Source organism: Salmo salar, chromosome 24, assembly GCF_965601325.2.
Source record: "Salmo salar chromosome 24, fSalSal1, whole genome shotgun sequence".
NCBI classification, from domain to species: Eukaryota; Metazoa; Chordata; class Actinopteri; order Salmoniformes; family Salmonidae; genus Salmo; species Salmo salar.
The window spans coordinates 29,376,496-29,395,414 of NC_138314.1; the positions used below are offsets into that span (position 1 = coordinate 29,376,496).

Sequence of the window (18,919 nt, forward strand, 5' to 3'; positions counted from 1 at the left end):
ACAAAAAAATAAAAGTATGATTCATTCAAAGCTTTGCTACACAGCATACTAAGATGTAGTAAGACGAAACATGCCTTTAGGTTCACTACCATAAAGTTATATGTTTGATTTTCTGATCCTCGGTCATATTCAACAACAATCACAGAGCAATGTTTCCAGCATGTGCAAGAGCTGCAGGGAAACTTAATAAAACAAAAATGTTTTACCAAAAGTTGTGTAGTCCTCTGTTGTGCAGTCTTCCTTCTTCAAAATGTTAGGGGTTTACAGTAATGTAAATCACGTCACATGTGGGATGTATTGGCAGGATTTCATCAGTGGGCAGTCAGACTAAATATCGTCAGGTGCTGTTCAGTTATCCAGTGATATGAAGGTCTACTAACAGAGATGCTTTTCTTCACAACCACATCCCCTCTCCTTCCCTCAAACACTGGAAAAAACACATATTCTCTCTGTGCAATGAGAGGCTGTCACGGGATGCTCTTTTGATTACACAACCACTGTATACAGTAAGGCCGAAGAGATCCGGGCTTCTAATCACATGATTTAAGGTTACATAAAATTGAATTTCCAACTCTATAACTGCAGAATTACATACATCTCTATGGGCATGCAAACAATATAATAATATTACTTCACCTAATCCACTCAAAATAAAGATAATTTTTTCACCACATGACCTGAAACTACAATTCATTTTAGTAATATTTATTTAACATTTTACTCCTAGGCAGAATCTAATCACCACTCTTTGAAGTTTGGCAGAAATATGTAGATGCTGACATTAAACATTAGGGATAGTTTAATTCATGGATCTCTACAAAGCATTTCAGTGAACAATACTGTTTATGTTCCTCGACATATTTCCTGTCTACACCTCAGTTTTACAATGAGTAATACAAGAGAAAAGACCTTCATATACATGAAGGCAGTAAACAAGAATATCAAACAGATCAAATAATCAAGTCTCCATTCCCTGTAGGGACCTTGTCTGCATTAGCAGATGCCTGGTACTGTAGCTTATGGTGCTTCTGTGGACATAGTAACATTAGAGAGTTGTAGAGGACACAGAAAATGCCTTAAGACTGCAGTTCTTGATTGATGTAAATATCTATTCTAGAGGGTAGCAGTATTGGGGTACATTGGATTGAAGATACATTTGTGTAAATCCCCTGCTGGGCCATGAAGCCTGACTAGGATGCCACATAATGGCAAAGATGAGATGTCATTCCACTAATAATTACACAATCATCCCTTATTATTACGACTTTCATCTACATGATATTTATACAATGTCATGTCATAACTGATCATCTTAAAGCTGGAATCCTTATTGGTGAAACAGCCACAACCATTTGCGATATTACAACAAAGAAGTTACTGCAAACAACAAACACAGTTTTTTCAACTATGACATCATTTAACACATCATAGAAGAGTACTGCAAAACATTTTTTACCATGCTACGTGATGCTCCTCATCTCAGCAACAAAAACAATAACAATGGTGCTGGGGTGGCCATTGGCGCCGTTTTCATCTTTAGTTCACATCCTCTACAGTAGTCCTGCAGATTTGTCCCGTGATGTGAGGTATCTTCCTCTCGTATCGCTCCATTTGGAAGCTAACACATTTGGACTGCACTCCCACACTCTCACAAAATTTGATGGTCACTTTTCCTGGTACCAATAATGGTTCCTTGAACTGGGCGGTGACAGAGATGGGGGCTCTAATGGCATCAACTCCTGTGGAATCAATGGATGTTCGGAAAATATCAATCAAGGTGATAGATTGAGGATAAATAGAGTATGGACAGCAACAACAACAAAAATACTGTTTGAGCCACCATCATTTTGCTTGTAAATAATTCAGTATTGAGTTAGAATCACTAGAATAAAAAGCTACTTTACCTTTGTGCTTTTCAATTTCAGCCAAGCATTTAGACAGCATCCATAGACTAGGAGTTTGGGTACATCTGTAGCCCAAGAGTTTAGCAGGAAGAGTTAGGAGACAATGTGGAGAGTAGTCAGAGAAAGCCCACACAAACTTCAGTCCTGTAGTCCAGGGAACATTGATGTCCACCGCCTTCACGTCATCTGTCTCTGATGTGTCCATGTGACCTGTCAAAGTGTAAGAAAATATATTGGTTTATGATGTGGGTCCAGTTGTTCTGTGCTATTCAAACTTGAATAGAACAATTTCATTCAACTTCCTCAGGTTTGTTGACTGATGGCAAAGTTTAGAATGAATTAACTTAACTATTGGTCTACTCACCATCATACCACTCAGGTTTAGGTTGTGTGTTTGGTGTTCGGCCTCTGTCCTGGGAGAGCATTGTCAAAACACTCTCCCATACTGGCTGGTCAGTGCGTGAAATGGCAGTTAGAGAAATGTCAACCTCCACCCCATCTTCAACGACCCTGTACTCTAACACACGAGCCTGCAACTTGAAGGGTCCCTTCTTCAGCTCATCTATTGGCTGCCATGTTCTCAAACTCTGACGTACCCGGACTAGACCTAAAGAAACAATGCACTGAAGTGGGGGGATGTTGTATGAACTACACATCTGGCTGAAATGAATTAATATATTCTACAGAAATGTAGGAAGAAAACTGAGTATCTTGTGTGTTGACATTTGGAGGCCTTCAAAGACATGCACTACCCAGCCAGCAGAGGATGTTTTACTTACCCAGAGGGCTCAATCTGAACTTCTCAGCAGATATTAATATGTCAAAGATTCGCAGACAGAGGGTCTCTGGGTAACACAGAGGGATATCCCTGAACTCAATGTCTGGGTAGTCCCAGCCATATCCAGTTGCACTACAGAACCTCCTCAGTAGATCCTTGTTGAACCTTAGAGAGAAAAAAGTACAGCACATAGGAGATAATTGGTCCAAACGTGAACAAATAAACAACCATCTTTGTAAGGCAGTGTGTTGTTTGAAATGAAACCATAGCCCTAAAAGAAATCGGACTGCTACATTGTCAAGCGCAATCAGTTTACCTGCAGTTAAAGATGGTGAAGGCAACTTCACCTTTGACATCGCTATCGCAAAAGTACAAATGCCCCTGTCTTTTGACAAGAGCTCTGAATACATATCTGAGAAAAAGGTAGGCAAAACTTGGAATCCTCTGATGACTGTCAAACACCACATTATCTTTCAGTAGTTTATAAGAGCAATAAATGTTGGCGTAAAGAAAATATATGGCACACGCTGGGAGCCCAGCAATGAAAACATTAGTCATAATATTTTCCATTTTCAAGTATTACATGAGAAGCATCCACCGACTATTGTATTTGGTCACTAATATGTACTATACTGTTATAAGAAGGCCTTCTCGGGAGAACGAGTGCTAGCTGCCCTTGTACTGAAGTTTGCAGCTAGTGCGAGAGTACACTGCCATGCCATTCATACACGGCAATTAAAAAACGAAAAACATCGCCAACATGCACACAATTTTGGATTTAACAAATATATTTCTAATCAAGTCACTTCGGTCTCCTTACTGCACTTTTGACACTTCCAACCATAATCAAAACGAAAGTTGTGTTGAAGTACGGAGTGCGTTATGGGACAAAAAATATATAACGTCAACATGTAATGTCGTTGGGTAATATCAGTTATTGATATGAACAAACTCAAAATGTGTTGATATTTAAAAAATGTTTATTTTTTTCAAGTAATTGATTGAAAGTTAGTGAGAAAAAAAAAAGTCATACATAATTAAGTTGTCTACATGAGACACAAAATATGATATATCCCGACTTATGGTGTTTATGTCTGTTCAAATTATGTACATTTTACATTTTGTCCAGGAAGGTGTGAAGAATATTTTTTTTTTTGTTGCAACATAACATTTTTGCAACAACATAAGATTACAAGATGTTAAAAGCAACATGCATGCCATAATCAGCACTGTGACGCAATCACAGTTTCATATTAGGAGAAAGAAAGTTTAATTAATCGCGTGCTCAAAGTAAATTATCCTTTGACATTGTAGAAATCGTCCAGCAGCAACATGCTTTGGACTGCTTTGTGTAAACATCATTGACTAACCGGTGTCTTTGAAAGAAACTGAATGGAGTAAAGGAGTAAACACTGACTGTTCCTGCATCTGAACTGTTACTCAGTCTGACCATGTAAAGTGGGAATAAATAAAAAGGGAATCAAATGTAATGCTGACTCTTTGTGATACAGCAACAAGGGGGGGGGGGGGGTGTGTGTGTGTGTGTGTGTGTGTGTAATCTTCTTTGTTGTGCATGTAGGGTTTCTCCTTCAGGAATCATGGAGACATCCCCCTGAGCCCTGAAAATGTCTTCTCTTAGTTCAACATCCAGATTCAGTCCAGTCTTCGCTTCAGCCAAACAGCAGCAACAACACAATGCAGACCGAATTGACAGCAATCAACGGCACTGCAAGATGAGAGAAAATATGATGAATAAAGCCACAAACCAGTCTCAGTTCAGTTAGGTAAACATCATAAAATATTTTGAGGAAAACAAGAATAATCTATTTAAAAAAAGTAGTATGTATGCAGAACAAAGATTTGATATTTATAAATGGTATTGATTTTTCAGTCGTACCTCTCATTACTGTCCTCACAGAGCGGACAAGGTTCATTAGCTGCACTTTAATGCCCGGTTCATCACCAAATCCCCCAATACTTTGGTCCACACCCCAGCCAACTAAGTTAGAAGGAACAAAACAATTACATTAATGCAAACAAAAATGGCCCTGGCCATAAGAGGCAGATCAACGTACCTGTAAGTTTTTCCAACTCATTATACTGGTGTAGTTAGCTAGCTAATTTAGCAGTACCGCCAAATTATGCTAAAATGACTCATATCAACCAAATAACGTTACTTTCTTGCTTCCCTGTCTAGGTAACTAGTTATCTATCACCAACCCATTTCAGCCGACTAGCTAGCAAGCAAGCAAATCATTGTTGAAAGTAATGTTAGACAAAATGTGTAGACGGCCACTTACTTTTACTTAAAAATCTTTCTTCGTGCAATACGGCGACAGCATTTACACACAAAATCACCGCTTGAATAAGGGAATATAATGTAAACGCCATATCTGTAACGTGTTAGCTGACGTTAGCAGCTTCAAGTACTTCCCTATGACGTTGCCTAAATGTATGGCATCATGAGAAGAACAAATTCAACGAGCAGTTCGAACGCGTGACTTTCTTGACGGAATAAAAAAGTGGGTGCCCAACAGTAAATGGCCAATGTAATACCAATACTGTATAATAATAATCCATACTCATGTCCAAATAGGTAGCATTTTGTGACTATTGATTTAATGGTGTAAGTGCTTGAAAATGTTGCAGTAGAACTAGCTAACATTCCTGGGAGGTTATGGATGTATCTTGCCATAGGCACACCACTGGATGGCTATCTCCATTAATAACACCTCAATATCTCCTTCATTTGCACTTGATTTACTAGAAAGGTAAAGGCATATTCCCAGAAGTAAAATTCTGTACTCGGTAAACATGAGTACACCACTGTAGACCACTGAGATCAGTGGAAAACATTATTGTTAATAAAGATGGAAAGAAACACATGGTCATCATGAGAATAAAAATCTTTATTAGTGTTTTATGAAGTCTGCATAATATGCCACACGCCTGAGAAGCTTATGGTCAGAAAAAAAACCTGCTCTATCAATAACGCCCTCTACTGGTAAAACTGAGAGAACTACTGTACTGACTGTTTTGCAAATATTTGACTGTTAAATACACACTACTGTATAATGTACGTCTGGTCCACTTCAGATTTGTTATGTACTCTCTTCACATTCATATATTGTAGGCCAATGGTACAAGGATTCATCACTGGACCCTAACACATGGTTCAGTTCCCCAAATCCAAACTCACTAGTTGCACTTACAAAGTACAATCACTAGTGCCGTAAGGTTAATAGATGAATAACATCAATAAAGGAGAAAGGAGAAAATAGATGTTAAAAGAAATCTTGCAATAGCCACAAAATGACAATGTCAGACTGCAAGCTCAGTCTTGTTGTACATACTGTATTTTATAGACAAGAACAAATACAATGCACACTAATACAGAAAATATGTCCCAGTGTGCAGTTTCATTTCTCTCTTCCTTTTGTGATGTAAGAACATAGAATACTGCCAAGTTTCTGTAACATTTAGCTAAAAAATAAATCACTTTTTTGGTTGACCACTGTTTTATGGTGGACCTTTTATCCTTTACTGAGCACCAAACAGCTTCCAGAAAGCAAATGTGTTTCAAGACTGAAGAGATGAATGAGTCAAAATAAGTTCATACAACATGCCTCAGTCACATAACCCAACCATACATTGCAGGAAAGCAGATATCATGTTACAGGCATTTATGTTTTGATTTGTGTACTTCTGATGCACCAAGTTTATTCTTTTAAAAAGCCAAAAGTGTCTAAATAACATGGGGCTGTGTTTTTCTTACCAAGGCAAGGGCTTAAATTGGATTCAAGTTGAACCTTAAAAAAAACACTAATGATCCATGCTCTCCATGTCACTTAAAAAGAGACAGTCTTGAAAATATTAACTTTAATAAAAAGTGAACGACAGAAGAAAGTTTAATTATATTTATATATAAAAATACATGAGAATACAAAAAAGTAGCAAAAGAAAGGGGATATAGGCTAAAAACAATATAGAATGAAATTCATTGATACCTTCCATTCTCCAAGTGAAATAACTTTTTAATAATTCACCTCGAGAGACCTGGACACCCAGTGAAACATCAAAAAAAGATTTTACAGCTGATATTCTCTGGTCCTTGCCCAGTGCATCCAAACCTAACAGAGCCTAGAATTCACTAGCCTGCATCTGAGGCGGTTTGTGGTCCAAATGAAACATGGGCTACCTATAATAACATTGGAGGTGCCATATAATGACAGAGCTAAAATGTATGTCAACTACAGCCGGATTGATTTCGCAGCTTGTTTAGTTTTTTTTTGCTAAACATTCCTATATGTCCATTAAGAGGTGTCTTACAACGACACATCTGGAATAAAAAAAAAAGACATTTTGACAAAAGGGTAAAGAGTTAATTAGGTAAATTAAACAATTACATTTTAAAAACATAATTGAGCATTTCCCTTCGAGGAGAAAGCGACAAATGCCATCTTCATTTCTTAACCACGCTAACTCCCCAGACAAAAAAAGATGGGTCCATGTTTCCCAGAGAAAAGTTACCTCATGGTCAAAAAGATGGATGGATGAGTTGAACCAAAATTCATTTAGCATTCACGCTTGTGTTACTTATACAAGCATTCTCCAATACTGAGAAACTATTTGTAGAATATCTTTTGGTATTTCCACTGCCTCCAATAATTCATACCTGGACTTTAAAAATCAATATACATTTTATTTGCACCACAAATTGATCTAATATTAAGGATTTGGGGGAAAGCAATTTAACAAAGATGACGAAGATGGGTAACAAAGTGCCTAATTCTATTCTGAAAAGTCTGTCTTGCTGTGTGTGTGTGTGTGTGTGTGTGTGTGTGTGTGTGTGTGTGTGTGTGTGTGTGTAGACAGGGTCGTGGAGCTAGGCCACAAATACTATGAAGTATGTTATTAGCAGAAATTATTTCTGCAGCTTTTTTTCATGATAGGACTTGCAAGTTAGAATTTGATGATCTTTGAGTGGGCGATGTTTTGGGTCATTTTCTAGCATTATGACATACTGGAGCAGCGTACAGAAGGGGAACCCATCTGAGTCAACACTTTGTCCAGCCATTGCAGAGGTCCATTCAAATGCAGTTCAATCCAGCAGGGAGTGCTTGTGACAGTCTGCCGTCTAGTAGACAAAAAGACAACAATGACAAATTGGTGAAATCACTCGGCATGCAAGCACAGGAATGTCACCAAAAAACAAAGAATAGCCTGAACCTCTCTGACTTCTTCCATAACAGAAGTATTGTTTAAGAGGGACAAATCACATTTGAATACCCATCCCAACTCCTTAAACATTCCAAAGTTTCTACAAATACAGAAAAGTGGATCATTAGCAGGCTAATGTTTTAAAAAAAATGTATGCCAATGATTACATTAATATTACTGTCTTCCTCCGACTATTCATCTTCTACTAACTATGCCATGGTGTACAACTGAAAGAATAAAAAGTAACAAGTCGGTCATCATGCTTGCCTGTATTCAGCCCCCCAGCCTTTGACAAAACTCATGCGGATGGTGCACATCCTGGTGAGCTGGTACACTGCCTCAAAGCCCTGGTTCACGGACTGTGCCAGCAGGGCGGCAAACTCCTGGTTGTTGAAGATCTTCAGGTTACAACCTGAGGGGCAGTGGAAGGAGAGGGTCAGTTGGGCATTATAAATCATTTCACTAGTCAAATAAGCAGTGGTGTAAAGTACTTAAGTAAAAATACTTTAAAGTACTACTTGAGTAGTTTTGGGGGTATCTGTATTTTACCATTTATATTTTTCACAACTTTTACTTCACTACACTTTTTACTCCATACATTTTACCTGACACCCAAAAGTACTCGTTATATTTTGAATGCTTAGCAGGACAGGAAAATGGTCCAATTCACGCACTTACCAATCCAACACATGGTCATCCCTTCTGCCTCTGATCTGGCGGACTCACTAAATACAAATGCATCTTTTCTATGGGTTCCCGAGTTGCGCAGCGGTCTAAGGCACTGCATCTCAGTGCTAGAGGCATCACTACAGACACCCTGGTTTGAATCCAGGCTGTATCACAACCGGCCGTGATTGGGAGTCAATTGGGCGGCGCAAAATTAGTGTTGGGAGTGTGCCCCTGGCTATCCATACATTTTAAAATGCCGCCTGCTTTGCTTGACAGAAGGAATTTTAAATTATTTTTACTTTTGATACTTAAGTATATTTAGAACCAAATACTTAAGACTTTTACTCAAGTAATATTTTACTGGGTGAATTTTACTTGATTAACTTTCTATTAAAAAGGTATCTATATTTTTACTCAAGTATGACAATTGGGTACTTTTTCCATCACCGCAAATAATACATTTTGTTCAGATATCCAGATATTTATTTTGACCATTTAAAAAAAAGGTTTAAACTTGGGAACTGGCTTGCTGCGCAGCCTGCACGACTTGGGAGAGGTGCTGCTCCGCATGCGTGCAGCAATGAAGGGGCCGATGAGTTTGATATGGGAGGGAGGGAGACAAAGCTTAAAAACGATGTTTGAGTGAACCCTGAATACAGAAAATGAATGGTGAACTCTTCTGGACAGAGACTCCTCCTCATTACTCTACAATTCAGGTTCACTCTAACATTTCAAGCATTGTTTTACTATTGACAGTTACAGCTGATTTCGGGATTGTACAGTGCCTTCAGAAAGTATTCACACACCTTTACTTTTTCCACATTTTGTAGTGGAGTTTAAAATGGATTCAATTTAGATTTGTTTGTCACTGGCCTTCACACAATACCCCATAATGTCAAAGTGGAATTGCTTTTCAAAATTCTTACAAATTAATTAAAAATGAAAATCTGAAATGTCTTGAGTCAATAAGTATTCAACCCCTTTGTTATGACAAGCCTAAATAAGTTCAGGAGTAAGAATTAGCTTAACAAGTCACATAATAAGTTGCATGGACTCACTGTGTGCAATAAGTGTTTAACATGTTTTTTTTTTTATGACTACCTCGTCTCTGTACTCCACCTATACATGTAATTGTAAGGTCTTTTAGTCGAGCAGTTAATTTCAAAACACAGATTCAATCACAAAGACCAGGTAGGTAAAAAAAGAAGAAGCAGATATTCAATATCCCTTTGAGCATGGTGAAGTCATTACACTTTGGATGTTGTATCAATACACCCAGTCACTACAAAGATACAGGTGTCTTTCCTAACTTAGTTGCAGGAGGGGAAGGAAGCCACCCAATGTCTTCACCATGAGAACAACGGTGACTTTAAAACAGTTACAGAGTACTCCGGCTTCAATGCTCGTCGGATGTGGCAGGACTTGCAAACTATTATGGACCACAAAGGGAAACCTGGCCGCGGGCTGCCCTGTGACGGAAGCCTACCAGAGGCTTTTATGCTTGTTTCGAGGCAAGCAACACTGAAGCATGCATGAGAGCACCAGCTGTTCCGGACGACTGTGTGATCACACACTCCGTTGCTGATGTGAGCAAGATCTTTAAACAGGTCAACATTCACAAGGCCGCGGGGCCAGATGGATTACCAGGACATGTACTCAGAGCATGCACGGAACAACTGGCAAGTGTCTTCACTGACATTTTCAACCTCTCCCTGACCGATTCTGTAATACCAACATGTTTCAAGCAGAAGAAAGCGAAGGTAACCTGCCTAAATGACTACCACCCCATAGCACGTCAGTAGCCATGAAGTGCTTTGAAAGGCTGGTCATGGCTCACATCAACACCATCATCCCAGAAACCCTAGACCCACTCCAATTGGCATACCGCCCCAATAGATCCACAGATGACGCAATCGCAAATTGCACTCCACACTGTCCTTTCCCACCCGAACAAAAGGAACACCATGTGAAAATGCTGTTCATTGACTACAGCTCAGCATTCAACTCCATAGTGCCCACAAAGCTCATGACTATGCTAAGGACCCTGGGACTAATCACCTCCATCTGCAACTGGATCCTGGAGTTCCCGACACCCCCAGGTGGTAAGGGTAGGCAACAACATCTGCCACGCTGATCCTCAATACGGGAGCTCCTCAGGGAGCTACTCCCTGTTCCTAAGCACGACTTAAACACCATCATTAAGTTTGCTGATGACACAACGGTGGTAGGCCTGATCGACAAGGATGAGATTGACCTCCTCCCTATAGGCTGAGACCTGACAGTGTGGTTCCAGGACAACAACCTCTCCCTCAACGTGAGCCAGACAATAGGAAATTGACTATAGGAAAAAGAGGGCTGAAATTGCCCTCATTCACATCGACGGGGCTGTAGTGGAGCGGGTCGAGAGTTTCAAGTTCCTTGGTATACACATCACAAACAAACTATCATGGTCCAAACACACCAAGAAAGTCGTGAATAGGGCACGACAATGTCCTTTACCCTGAGGAGACTGAAAAGATTTGACCTGGGTTCCCAGATCCTCAAAAAGTTCTACAGCTGCACCATGCAGACCGGTTCATCACTGCCTGGTATGGCAATTGCTCGGCATCTGACCGTAAGGCGCTACAGAGGGTAGGGCATATGGCCCAGTATATCACTGGGGCCAAGCTTACTGACATCCAGGACCTACACGTGTCAGAGGAAGGCCCAAAAATTGTCAGACTCCATTCACCAAAGTCATAGACTGTACAAATTACCTCGACTAACCTGTACCCCCACACATTTGACTCGGTACCGGTACCGCCTGTATATAGCCTCTGTTCTCCTGGCATCCGCCAAACCCAGATTCATCCGTCAGACTTCAAATCCAGTCATTTGAAGGAGTGTATAATGAGTAATCCAGGAATGTCACAAGTTAATTGACGAGAAAACTTGAGAAAATAGCAACTCTACATATCGCTATGACTACAATAAATGGCTAAATGACTTCTGGACACTATGGGTCCGCAGAGCTCCTCCTCACCACTCTCAAGTATTTGAATACTAACGTCCGTTTGGATATTCGAATATCCATGCCCATTCCTACTGGGCATCATGTATGGACTTTTAAAGAAAAATCATAACAAGTAAAGCCTGCAGAACCACCCTGCTATCAGTTTTATATTGGCTGTAGAAACAAGTAGTTAGACTGACTAAATATGGAATCTAAACACGTGAAAAACATGTAATACTAAGTAATGATTATAGGAACACACTGAATATTAAAGAAATTGGGTTTGGCTAAATTACCTGGAGGGATTTTGCACACGGTTGCTGGGTGCCACCCATACCGCTGGTTGCAGTTTGGACTTTGAACAAAGATGGCGCTATCACTGAGACACTCAGCAAACACCTCACCACCAATATAATACAACCTGACTCCTCGTCCTGTGGAAATAATAGAAAATTAGCATGAGTATTTCTGCTACAAAACATCTCTGTTCCTGGGCAAATCTGAATTGGCACCCTATTCATTTTAGCCATAGCCTTCAAAAGTTGTGCACTACATAGGAAATAGTGTGCCGTTTGTGACATAGCCCCTGTTGTACCTATATGCCTCCTGGTCATCTCAACAGTGGCGTTCCTGTTGACGTTGGAGAGCAGGCCCAGACAGAAACGCTCTGAGTTGGAAGGGTCTGTAAAACCGTCCACTGTCAGAGAGGGCTGTGAGGCGTGGAAGGTCTCTCCAACACGCTGGTTCAGCTCATAGTAAGCTATAGAGCACCAGAACGCAGGCTCAGAGTAGGTCACCGGCTGCAGGTCTGGGGGGAAAAAAGTGAGATGTCATGATGAAAGACAACTACACAGGTTGACAGGCATTGACCAATGATCTCCAGAGCGGGCACCGGGCTATTTCAATTGTACTCAATGGATGTTTACACAGGCACCCCAAATTCGGATATTTTTCCCACTAATTGGTCTTCTGACAAATCACATCATATCTTTTTCAGAGCTGGTCTCATTGGTCAAAAGACCAATTAGTAACAAAACAAAAAATATCAGAATTGGGCTGCCTGTGTAAATGCAGCCAATGAGTTTGGTCAAATTTGTTCAGATGATCAATTACTGGTCCTTCAGACATCGAGCAGGTCTAAAAAGACAATTCTTCTTACCCATGCTATGATTGACAGGTGAGAGGGTGCCAGGGGACAAATCAGCAGGAGAACCTAACATGGGAGAAAACAGGAAATTATAAAGTTGCATGGTCAGATTTACTTGTACAAAGAATCTACTAAGACATTTAAATCAACAAATCTAAACTTGGCAACAGTTTGACAACTGTTTTTCTTTTATTATTTTATGTTAGAACTTCTTATCTGAAGTAAGTGGAATATACCTGTGTCCATACTTTGATTCATCGGTTGATCGCTGGCTTCCCCATCCTCACTTATGTATCCAGGTGGTGGCGTTTCTATAGTAACAGGGGAGGGAAAAATATTGATGAGGTGAAATGGATACCTCGTTATCATGAATACCATTTGCATATCAACTCATGATAGATACACAAACCTGGTATGTAGTTATTTGGAGGCTCGATCCCTGCAGGAAAGTTTGTGTTCTCAGGTATGGAATGAGTGTAGTCATCCAATGGGGGCAGTTCTGTCAGAATTTCCGAGTGTCTTGGCACAAGGACAGGTGGCAGAACTAGAGGAAAGGTGGAGAAAAGATTCTTCAATGCCACACAAAATTCAAAAGAAGTGACATCTTCACAAAACATAATTGAAGAGTATGCTAACACCACTTTCAGCCTCTCATACAAATCTTTTTTCATGTCCAGAAATAAGAATGTCACAACTAGCTGTCAACATGGGCTTTGATGGCACCTACAAGTCAGCACAGACACACTAGTGGTTCAAATGACAACCTACCTGGGGTCTCCACCCTCTGGTAGTGGTAGGGGTTGATGCAGACCTCATCCTTCTTGAGGTGGAAGGCGTACTCGCAGGCCTCGATGGCACGCAGCTCATGGTGGCTGTGCAGGTCAGGCCATCGCCACAAGCGGCAGTAGATGACATGAGGAAGACCCTTTCTGTGTGAGACCTGCAGGCGCCCATCCAGGGATCTGATAGGACAGGCAATGGAGGAAATAGGTGTGAAAAGTGAGTGCGGGGAAAGGAAGAAAAGGGGGAGGAATCGATAGGAGGAAGAGAAGGAGATGCGTGTGGCCAGCAAAACAAAAGGTGGGGGTGTGGAGAGGGAAGGTGGGGTATGATGAAGTGAGATGAGAATGATAGAGGGATGAATGGAATTTGTGCTCTCAATGTCCCTCAGCCCCCTGGAATGATTACTTCCCACATCAAGGTTGTACAACAGTATGTAGCATAGGACAGTTGAGGATAGTCACCTGGTTTGGTCAGGGTAGCTGTATAGGCCTGAGGTATCCCACTGTTCTATCGTATTTGGTGTACTCAGTCCCCATATTTCAGAGCAATTGCTGTGCACAGAAAAACCAAACAACAAAACAAAAACAAAATGATAAACATGGGGCATGAGTCATTCAGAAATACCAGTATGGGTAATGTAAACATTAAAAGGCATCTTTTATTAGAGTCATTTTCAATTAGGTATTTCATTCTTTCAGTCTGGAACTGAAAAAAAATAACTGTCAAATAAGAGAAGCCTTTTGACAGAATAAAGAAAAACAACAGCATAAGATGGGAGTACAGTAGTATACACAAACAAACATTATGCGAGACAAACAAACATTACTACTGTGGCATATCAAATTTTCGGAATAACTGAAACATTTCCACCACAGCTGTGTAGGTCGCAAGCAATTGACTTATCTTGAGACATTTAAGTAAACACAGAAGACACAAAATGGGACTAAAAGGAAAGGAGGGAGCAATCTTGGAAAAAAGTACATTTCCAATTAACCACCCTCTATATTTCACTTTGTGATTGTAATGGACACGTAGAAAGGAATGATAAAAATAAACAACTCTAGAAATCAAATAAAAATGAAATGGGGAAATATGATGTGATAGTTGCTGCTCATACAATATCCTGACTTAGAATTCAGAGCTAATATAGCCTACCTCTAAAGTGGGATTGAATCTAAACTATTGGCTAGGCCTATATATTTTGTGTTCTAAAAGCTGAAATAGGTTCTAAACTTCACTCTAATATATACGCATGACATGTAGATTGGTAAATTGCATTCAAGTTTAATTTCTTTGCAAGACCATCAATTATAGGCCTACACAATACATTTAATCCATCTGTCAACAAGCTCTATACAAATTTACTCAGTATCTAATAAACATACTAAACATCTGAACTGTTCTTAGCTGGTCATCATTGAACAAATAGGTATTTTACAGCAGACAACATTTCCCAGAGAATATGTTCTACTCTAGGACATCAAGGTTAACTGGCTGATAAGGAATGTTCTCACCCTACTCCCTCAGACAAATGTGATACAAGTACATAGCGGGAGGCTAAGTCAGTGTTTACAAAACAAACTGTTGCGCCATTTCTGAGAGTCAATGTTAGACAGAAAGTAGCAGCCTATAAAATGTGAAAGAATTTGGGAGTTGCTAAGACCTCTATGTATTGGGACCTTGTATGTTACATGCTGTTTAAGGAAAGATGAGGCGACAAGAGGGTTACCAGATACTAAATAATAATCTCCAGAAAACATACAGGAAACTGCCAAAATTAAGGGAACATTTGCGTAAATGAGGGATACAAAGTATATTGAAAGCAGGGGCTTCCACACAGGTGTGGTTCGTGAATGAATTATGCAAATAACATCCCATCATGCTAAGGGTCATGTATAAAAATGCCCTGTTGCGCATTATTTTGGGTACCATTGCTAGAAGACATCTGTGACTTTGAAAGAGAGGTCTCAAAGGAGCATAGGGGGTTTAAAGGGTGAGTGTGTGTCAGTCACCAGATCTCACCCCAATTGAACACTTATGGGAAATTCTGGAGTGGAGCCTAAGACAGGGTTTTCCACCACCAAATTACGGAATTTCTCATGGAAGAATTGTGTCGTATCCCTCCAATAGAGTTCCAGACACTTGTAGAACCTATGCCAAGGCGTACTGAAGCTGTTCTGGTGGTTCGTGATGGCCGAACGCCCCATATTAAGACAGTTTGTCTGCGTTTACACAGGCAGCCCAATTGTGATATTTATTTCACTAACTGGTCTTTTGAACAATCAGATCAGCTCTGAAAAAGATCTGATGTTATTGGTCAAAAGACCAATTTGTGAAAAAGAATTGGGCTGCCTTTGCAAATGCAGCCATAATGTTGGTGGAATTGGACTGCCTTTGTAAATGCAGCCATAATGATGGCGTTTCCTTTAATTTGACAGTTACCTGTAGGTTTCTGATGGTCAACTGTTAATTCTACAGAACCATACAATGACTGTAGGCAAACCCTAGCTCTGTGTTACCTGGCATGGGGCTATGGTTACTTACCTGGGGATGGTGACACACTTGGTGTTGCAGTTCTGGGTGGTGATGGCCTTCTCCAGCTCATCCAGCTGTCCAGTCTTCTTCAGCTTCTTCACCAGGCTCTTGACAGCCTTCTCACACCACTTCTCCTCCTGGCTGTTCTGCTCTCCTCCCCCAGCGCCACTGGCTGACTTCTTCCACCCCAGGAGCCTCTTAACTACTGGAGGGGTGAAAGGCAAGATGGAGGACATTTTGGTTGTAGCGAGGAGGAGTCTTGAGAGAACTCAAACACACACTGAGGCAGAGGGGACCTGGAGGAAGGGATGCACAGTTTAGCCCTTTCTCTGGTGTGGTCCCTCTGTTTCGTGAGGAATCACAGGGCTGGAGTGAGGAGGACTGGATATGTGCAAAAGAGATGAGACACCTGAGGAGGTAAAATCAAACACAGGAATTTAGTAATCAATGTCTGAATAAAAAAAAATGTGATGGGTGCATTTCAAATTGAATGGGTGGTCTTGAAAAACTTGTTAGATAAATCCCACCATCACATAATTTCATCAGCAACAACTGTAGTTACATAATATATCTAATAATAGCGGCGACTTGAGCACTGAGCACTCAGTGGACTGGATCACTAGCAGCAAGTAAACATAACATACCATTGTTTGCGAATGGACATATAGCCACAAAACAAACATTTCATACCAGTGTTGGTGGATGCTGTATAACACCACATCTTCATTATAAAGGTGATTAGCCATCTACCATGATATACTGTTCAATTGATAAACTCCATTGTTGGTTAGTTTATATATTGCAGCTAGTAGCAAGCTAGCTATCTCGGCTAAGGGGTGAGTTAGCCCCATAGCTAACTGATACTTTCAGGCCGGTTGGTTGATGATAGGCATTTTATCAGCAGTACAAATCTACTATTTTAGTGAGTTAAGTTAGCAATTATTTACTCATAAGGTAGCAAGCCATGAAAGGCTGCAGAAATTATTGAGTACATGACTCGTATGGTGGGATTACGTTATCGCCAATACCTTTTGTTGTGAAAACAACAATTACTGTAGCTAGCCAACGTTAGCCACCTAACTCAGACTTTCAATACAGCTAAATGACTGGTTAGCTAACTTACAACGAAACAATGGTTTGATTGAGACATACAGCGCCATCATTGCCAGCTACAATAACAATCGTGTTTTTTTTATGCTAACACTAGAAGTGATAAATAGGCCAACTAACGTTAGCTAGCTAGCCCAAATAAAAAAACTGGCTAACGTTAGCTTGCTAGCTGTCGTTAGCTAACAACATCAAAGTCGAGGGAAAATTAAAAGCATTGCATTACCCTGATGATGAAGCTCACGAACTCTTCTCTGTGTAAAGATATGTGCAAAAGACAAAGTGGGAAACTCCTCAAAAACAAAGGGATACCTTTTCTTTAAAAAAAAAACGATAAATGTAGCCGCTATCTCGACGAAAAGATTGTTGCCTTTTTTCAAATCTGATAACTAGCTAGCTGTTTAGCTTCACAAGCTATCAAGACCTGAACAAGAAACACACCCTAGCTGGCTAGCTGCATTCAGAATCTTAATCCCTCCTCTTATCACCTGATTGGATAAAACAAGACAATCATATAACTTTCGTAGACCGGATTGGTCGCCAGCAATGTCAATCTGTATTGTTTATTTGACAGCATGGTTTGTTTTACAATCTGTCATTGTCGGGGAGGAACTAGCACTCCATTGTTATTTTTTTGTAGAATTTGTAATAGCCGTTAATCCTTTCTCATACTCCATAAAGACTAGAGGTGAGGAAAGACATATTGGGTGAACTATAACAGGAAGTGGTATCCTCTAATTTGTTAAGAAATTATGCACAATTGGGCCCACAGGAACAAAGATGCGATTCCATGTAAAAATCCAGGCGAGGCTACTTTTTCACAACAAGGTTGATGAGATAATTTATGTTACGTTTTTGTTTCACAGTAGCAACCGAGGCCGATGTACATTTCATTCCTCACTTGAAATAATCACCAATCTAACACATCTGGGTAAATTAAAGCACGTTTCAAAACTATGCCTAGTACAGCATATGTCAGTAACCACATCGGTGAAGGAAGGATGCAATTAAAAAACTATTCCGACAGGGCTACAGATTCATCATAACTCGAGGCTTCTTTCCTGCATAATCAGAATTCCTGTCTGATAGTGATAGCAGAGAGGAAGAGGCGAAGCGAGCGGGTTTCTTCCGCCAAAAATCTGTCTCAAGTATTAATAAGCAAGTGAGGATTTTTGTATAGGGGGCAATGGGAGTGTCGAATTTAGTCAAGATAAAACCCATTGTTATTTTGATACGTGATATAATAGAAGTATCGTAATGCTTAGTTTATTACGAATGTACTGATGCACGTGACATTCGTAGTTGTCACTGTTGAAATTCGAGACGGCGTAGGCCTAACTCTGTATATCCATGAGGATAGCATAGACCCAAACGGCGTTCCATAACACAGTGATTCTCACACGCCATTGAATACATGTGGTTGACGTCAACACCCCTCATCGAAATTCGTTATTAAAATAACGAAATATATCCACCAATCCAAAGAGAGGAATAGGCGGGAGCTTGACAGCCTGCCGTTCTGCTCTGTGACAACGAATCCCACTGTTAGGGCGGATACACAAGCATCTCGTCATTATATCCAGCATCTCTGATGATAGGCAGGAGAAAAGGAAAGGAAGCCAATGAGGGGGTTCGATAAATCTCACCCTGGCCCACACGTAGGCGTGTTTTACACCGGCTGAAAGTTGATAGCTTTCGATTTGGAACTTGGATACCTCCCGGGCATTCAAAAAAACTGGGAACTCAGAACTCTCCGACTTCAGTGGGTTCAAGACAACTGGGAA

General features: G+C 40.3%; 2 protein-coding genes across 7 annotated transcripts; both read right to left on the reverse strand.

Annotated features, from left to right (window-relative positions):
- Positions 1-689: 689 nt before the first annotated feature.
- Positions 690-5,153, reverse strand: LOC106585371 (immediate early response 3-interacting protein 1). Of its 4 annotated transcripts, none has more exons than XR_014382540.1 (7): positions 4,983-5,153; positions 4,580-4,681; positions 2,999-4,408; positions 2,684-2,847; positions 2,269-2,527; positions 1,905-2,114; positions 690-1,739 (listed from the first exon to the last, which is right to left on the reverse strand). XR_014382540.1 is itself a non-coding variant. In XM_014171493.3 (7 exons), the coding sequence occupies exons 3-7, from the start codon at positions 3,250-3,252 to the stop codon at positions 1,537-1,539; spliced, it is 1,074 nt and encodes a 357-aa protein (XP_014026968.3). In that variant the 5' UTR covers positions 3,253-4,408; positions 4,580-4,681; positions 4,983-5,153; the 3' UTR covers positions 690-1,536. The 4 variants fall into 4 exon arrangements, 3 of the variants coding, with proteins under 3 accessions (XP_014026968.3, XP_014026967.3, XP_045563033.1); XM_014171493.3 differs by having other exon boundaries at positions 2,269-2,511; XM_014171492.3 differs by having other exon boundaries at positions 2,269-2,511; positions 2,684-4,408.
- Positions 5,154-5,570: 417 nt separating this feature from the next.
- Positions 5,571-17,610, reverse strand: LOC106585370 (SMAD family member 2). Of its 3 annotated transcripts, none has more exons than XM_014171491.3 (11): positions 17,362-17,610; positions 16,038-16,437; positions 13,955-14,044; positions 13,479-13,672; positions 13,120-13,254; positions 12,959-13,021; positions 12,723-12,776; positions 12,159-12,371; positions 11,860-11,997; positions 8,170-8,314; positions 5,571-7,819 (listed from the first exon to the last, which is right to left on the reverse strand). In XM_014171491.3, the coding sequence occupies exons 2-11, from the start codon at positions 16,262-16,264 to the stop codon at positions 7,696-7,698; spliced, it is 1,383 nt and encodes a 460-aa protein (XP_014026966.1). In that variant the 5' UTR covers positions 16,265-16,437; positions 17,362-17,610; the 3' UTR covers positions 5,571-7,695. The 3 variants fall into 3 exon arrangements, with proteins under 3 accessions (XP_014026966.1, XP_014026965.1, XP_045563032.1); XM_014171490.3 differs by having other exon boundaries at positions 12,947-13,021; XM_045707076.2 differs by having other exon boundaries at positions 12,947-13,021; positions 16,038-16,324; positions 17,362-17,591.
- Between the last annotated feature and the right edge of the window lie 1,309 nt (positions 17,611-18,919).

Excerpts from the sequence above, each read along its gene's own strand:
- LOC106585371 (XM_014171492.3), bottom strand. The coding sequence starts at position 3,149 with ATGTGGTGTTTGACAGTCATCAGAGGATTCCAAGTTTTGCCTACCTTT. Across the intron at positions 2,512-2,683 it reads GTTCAGATTGAGCCCTCTGG|GTCTAGTCCGGGTACGTCAG; the intron begins GTAAGTAAAACA and ends TTGTTTCTTTAG. Across the intron at positions 1,740-1,904 it reads TGAAATTGAAAAGCACAAAG|GAGTTGATGCCATTAGAGCC; the intron begins GTAAAGTAGCTT and ends TTGATTCCACAG.
- LOC106585370 (XM_014171490.3), bottom strand. The coding sequence starts at position 16,264 with ATGTCCTCCATCTTGCCTTTCACCCCTCCAGTAGTTAAGAGGCTCCTG. Across the intron at positions 13,673-13,954 it reads AGCTACCCTGACCAAACCAG|ATCCCTGGATGGGCGCCTGC; the intron begins GTGACTATCCTC and ends CTGTCCTATCAG. Across the intron at positions 13,255-13,478 it reads CCAGAGGGTGGAGACCCCAG|TTCTGCCACCTGTCCTTGTG; the intron begins GTAGGTTGTCAT and ends CCTTTCCTCTAG.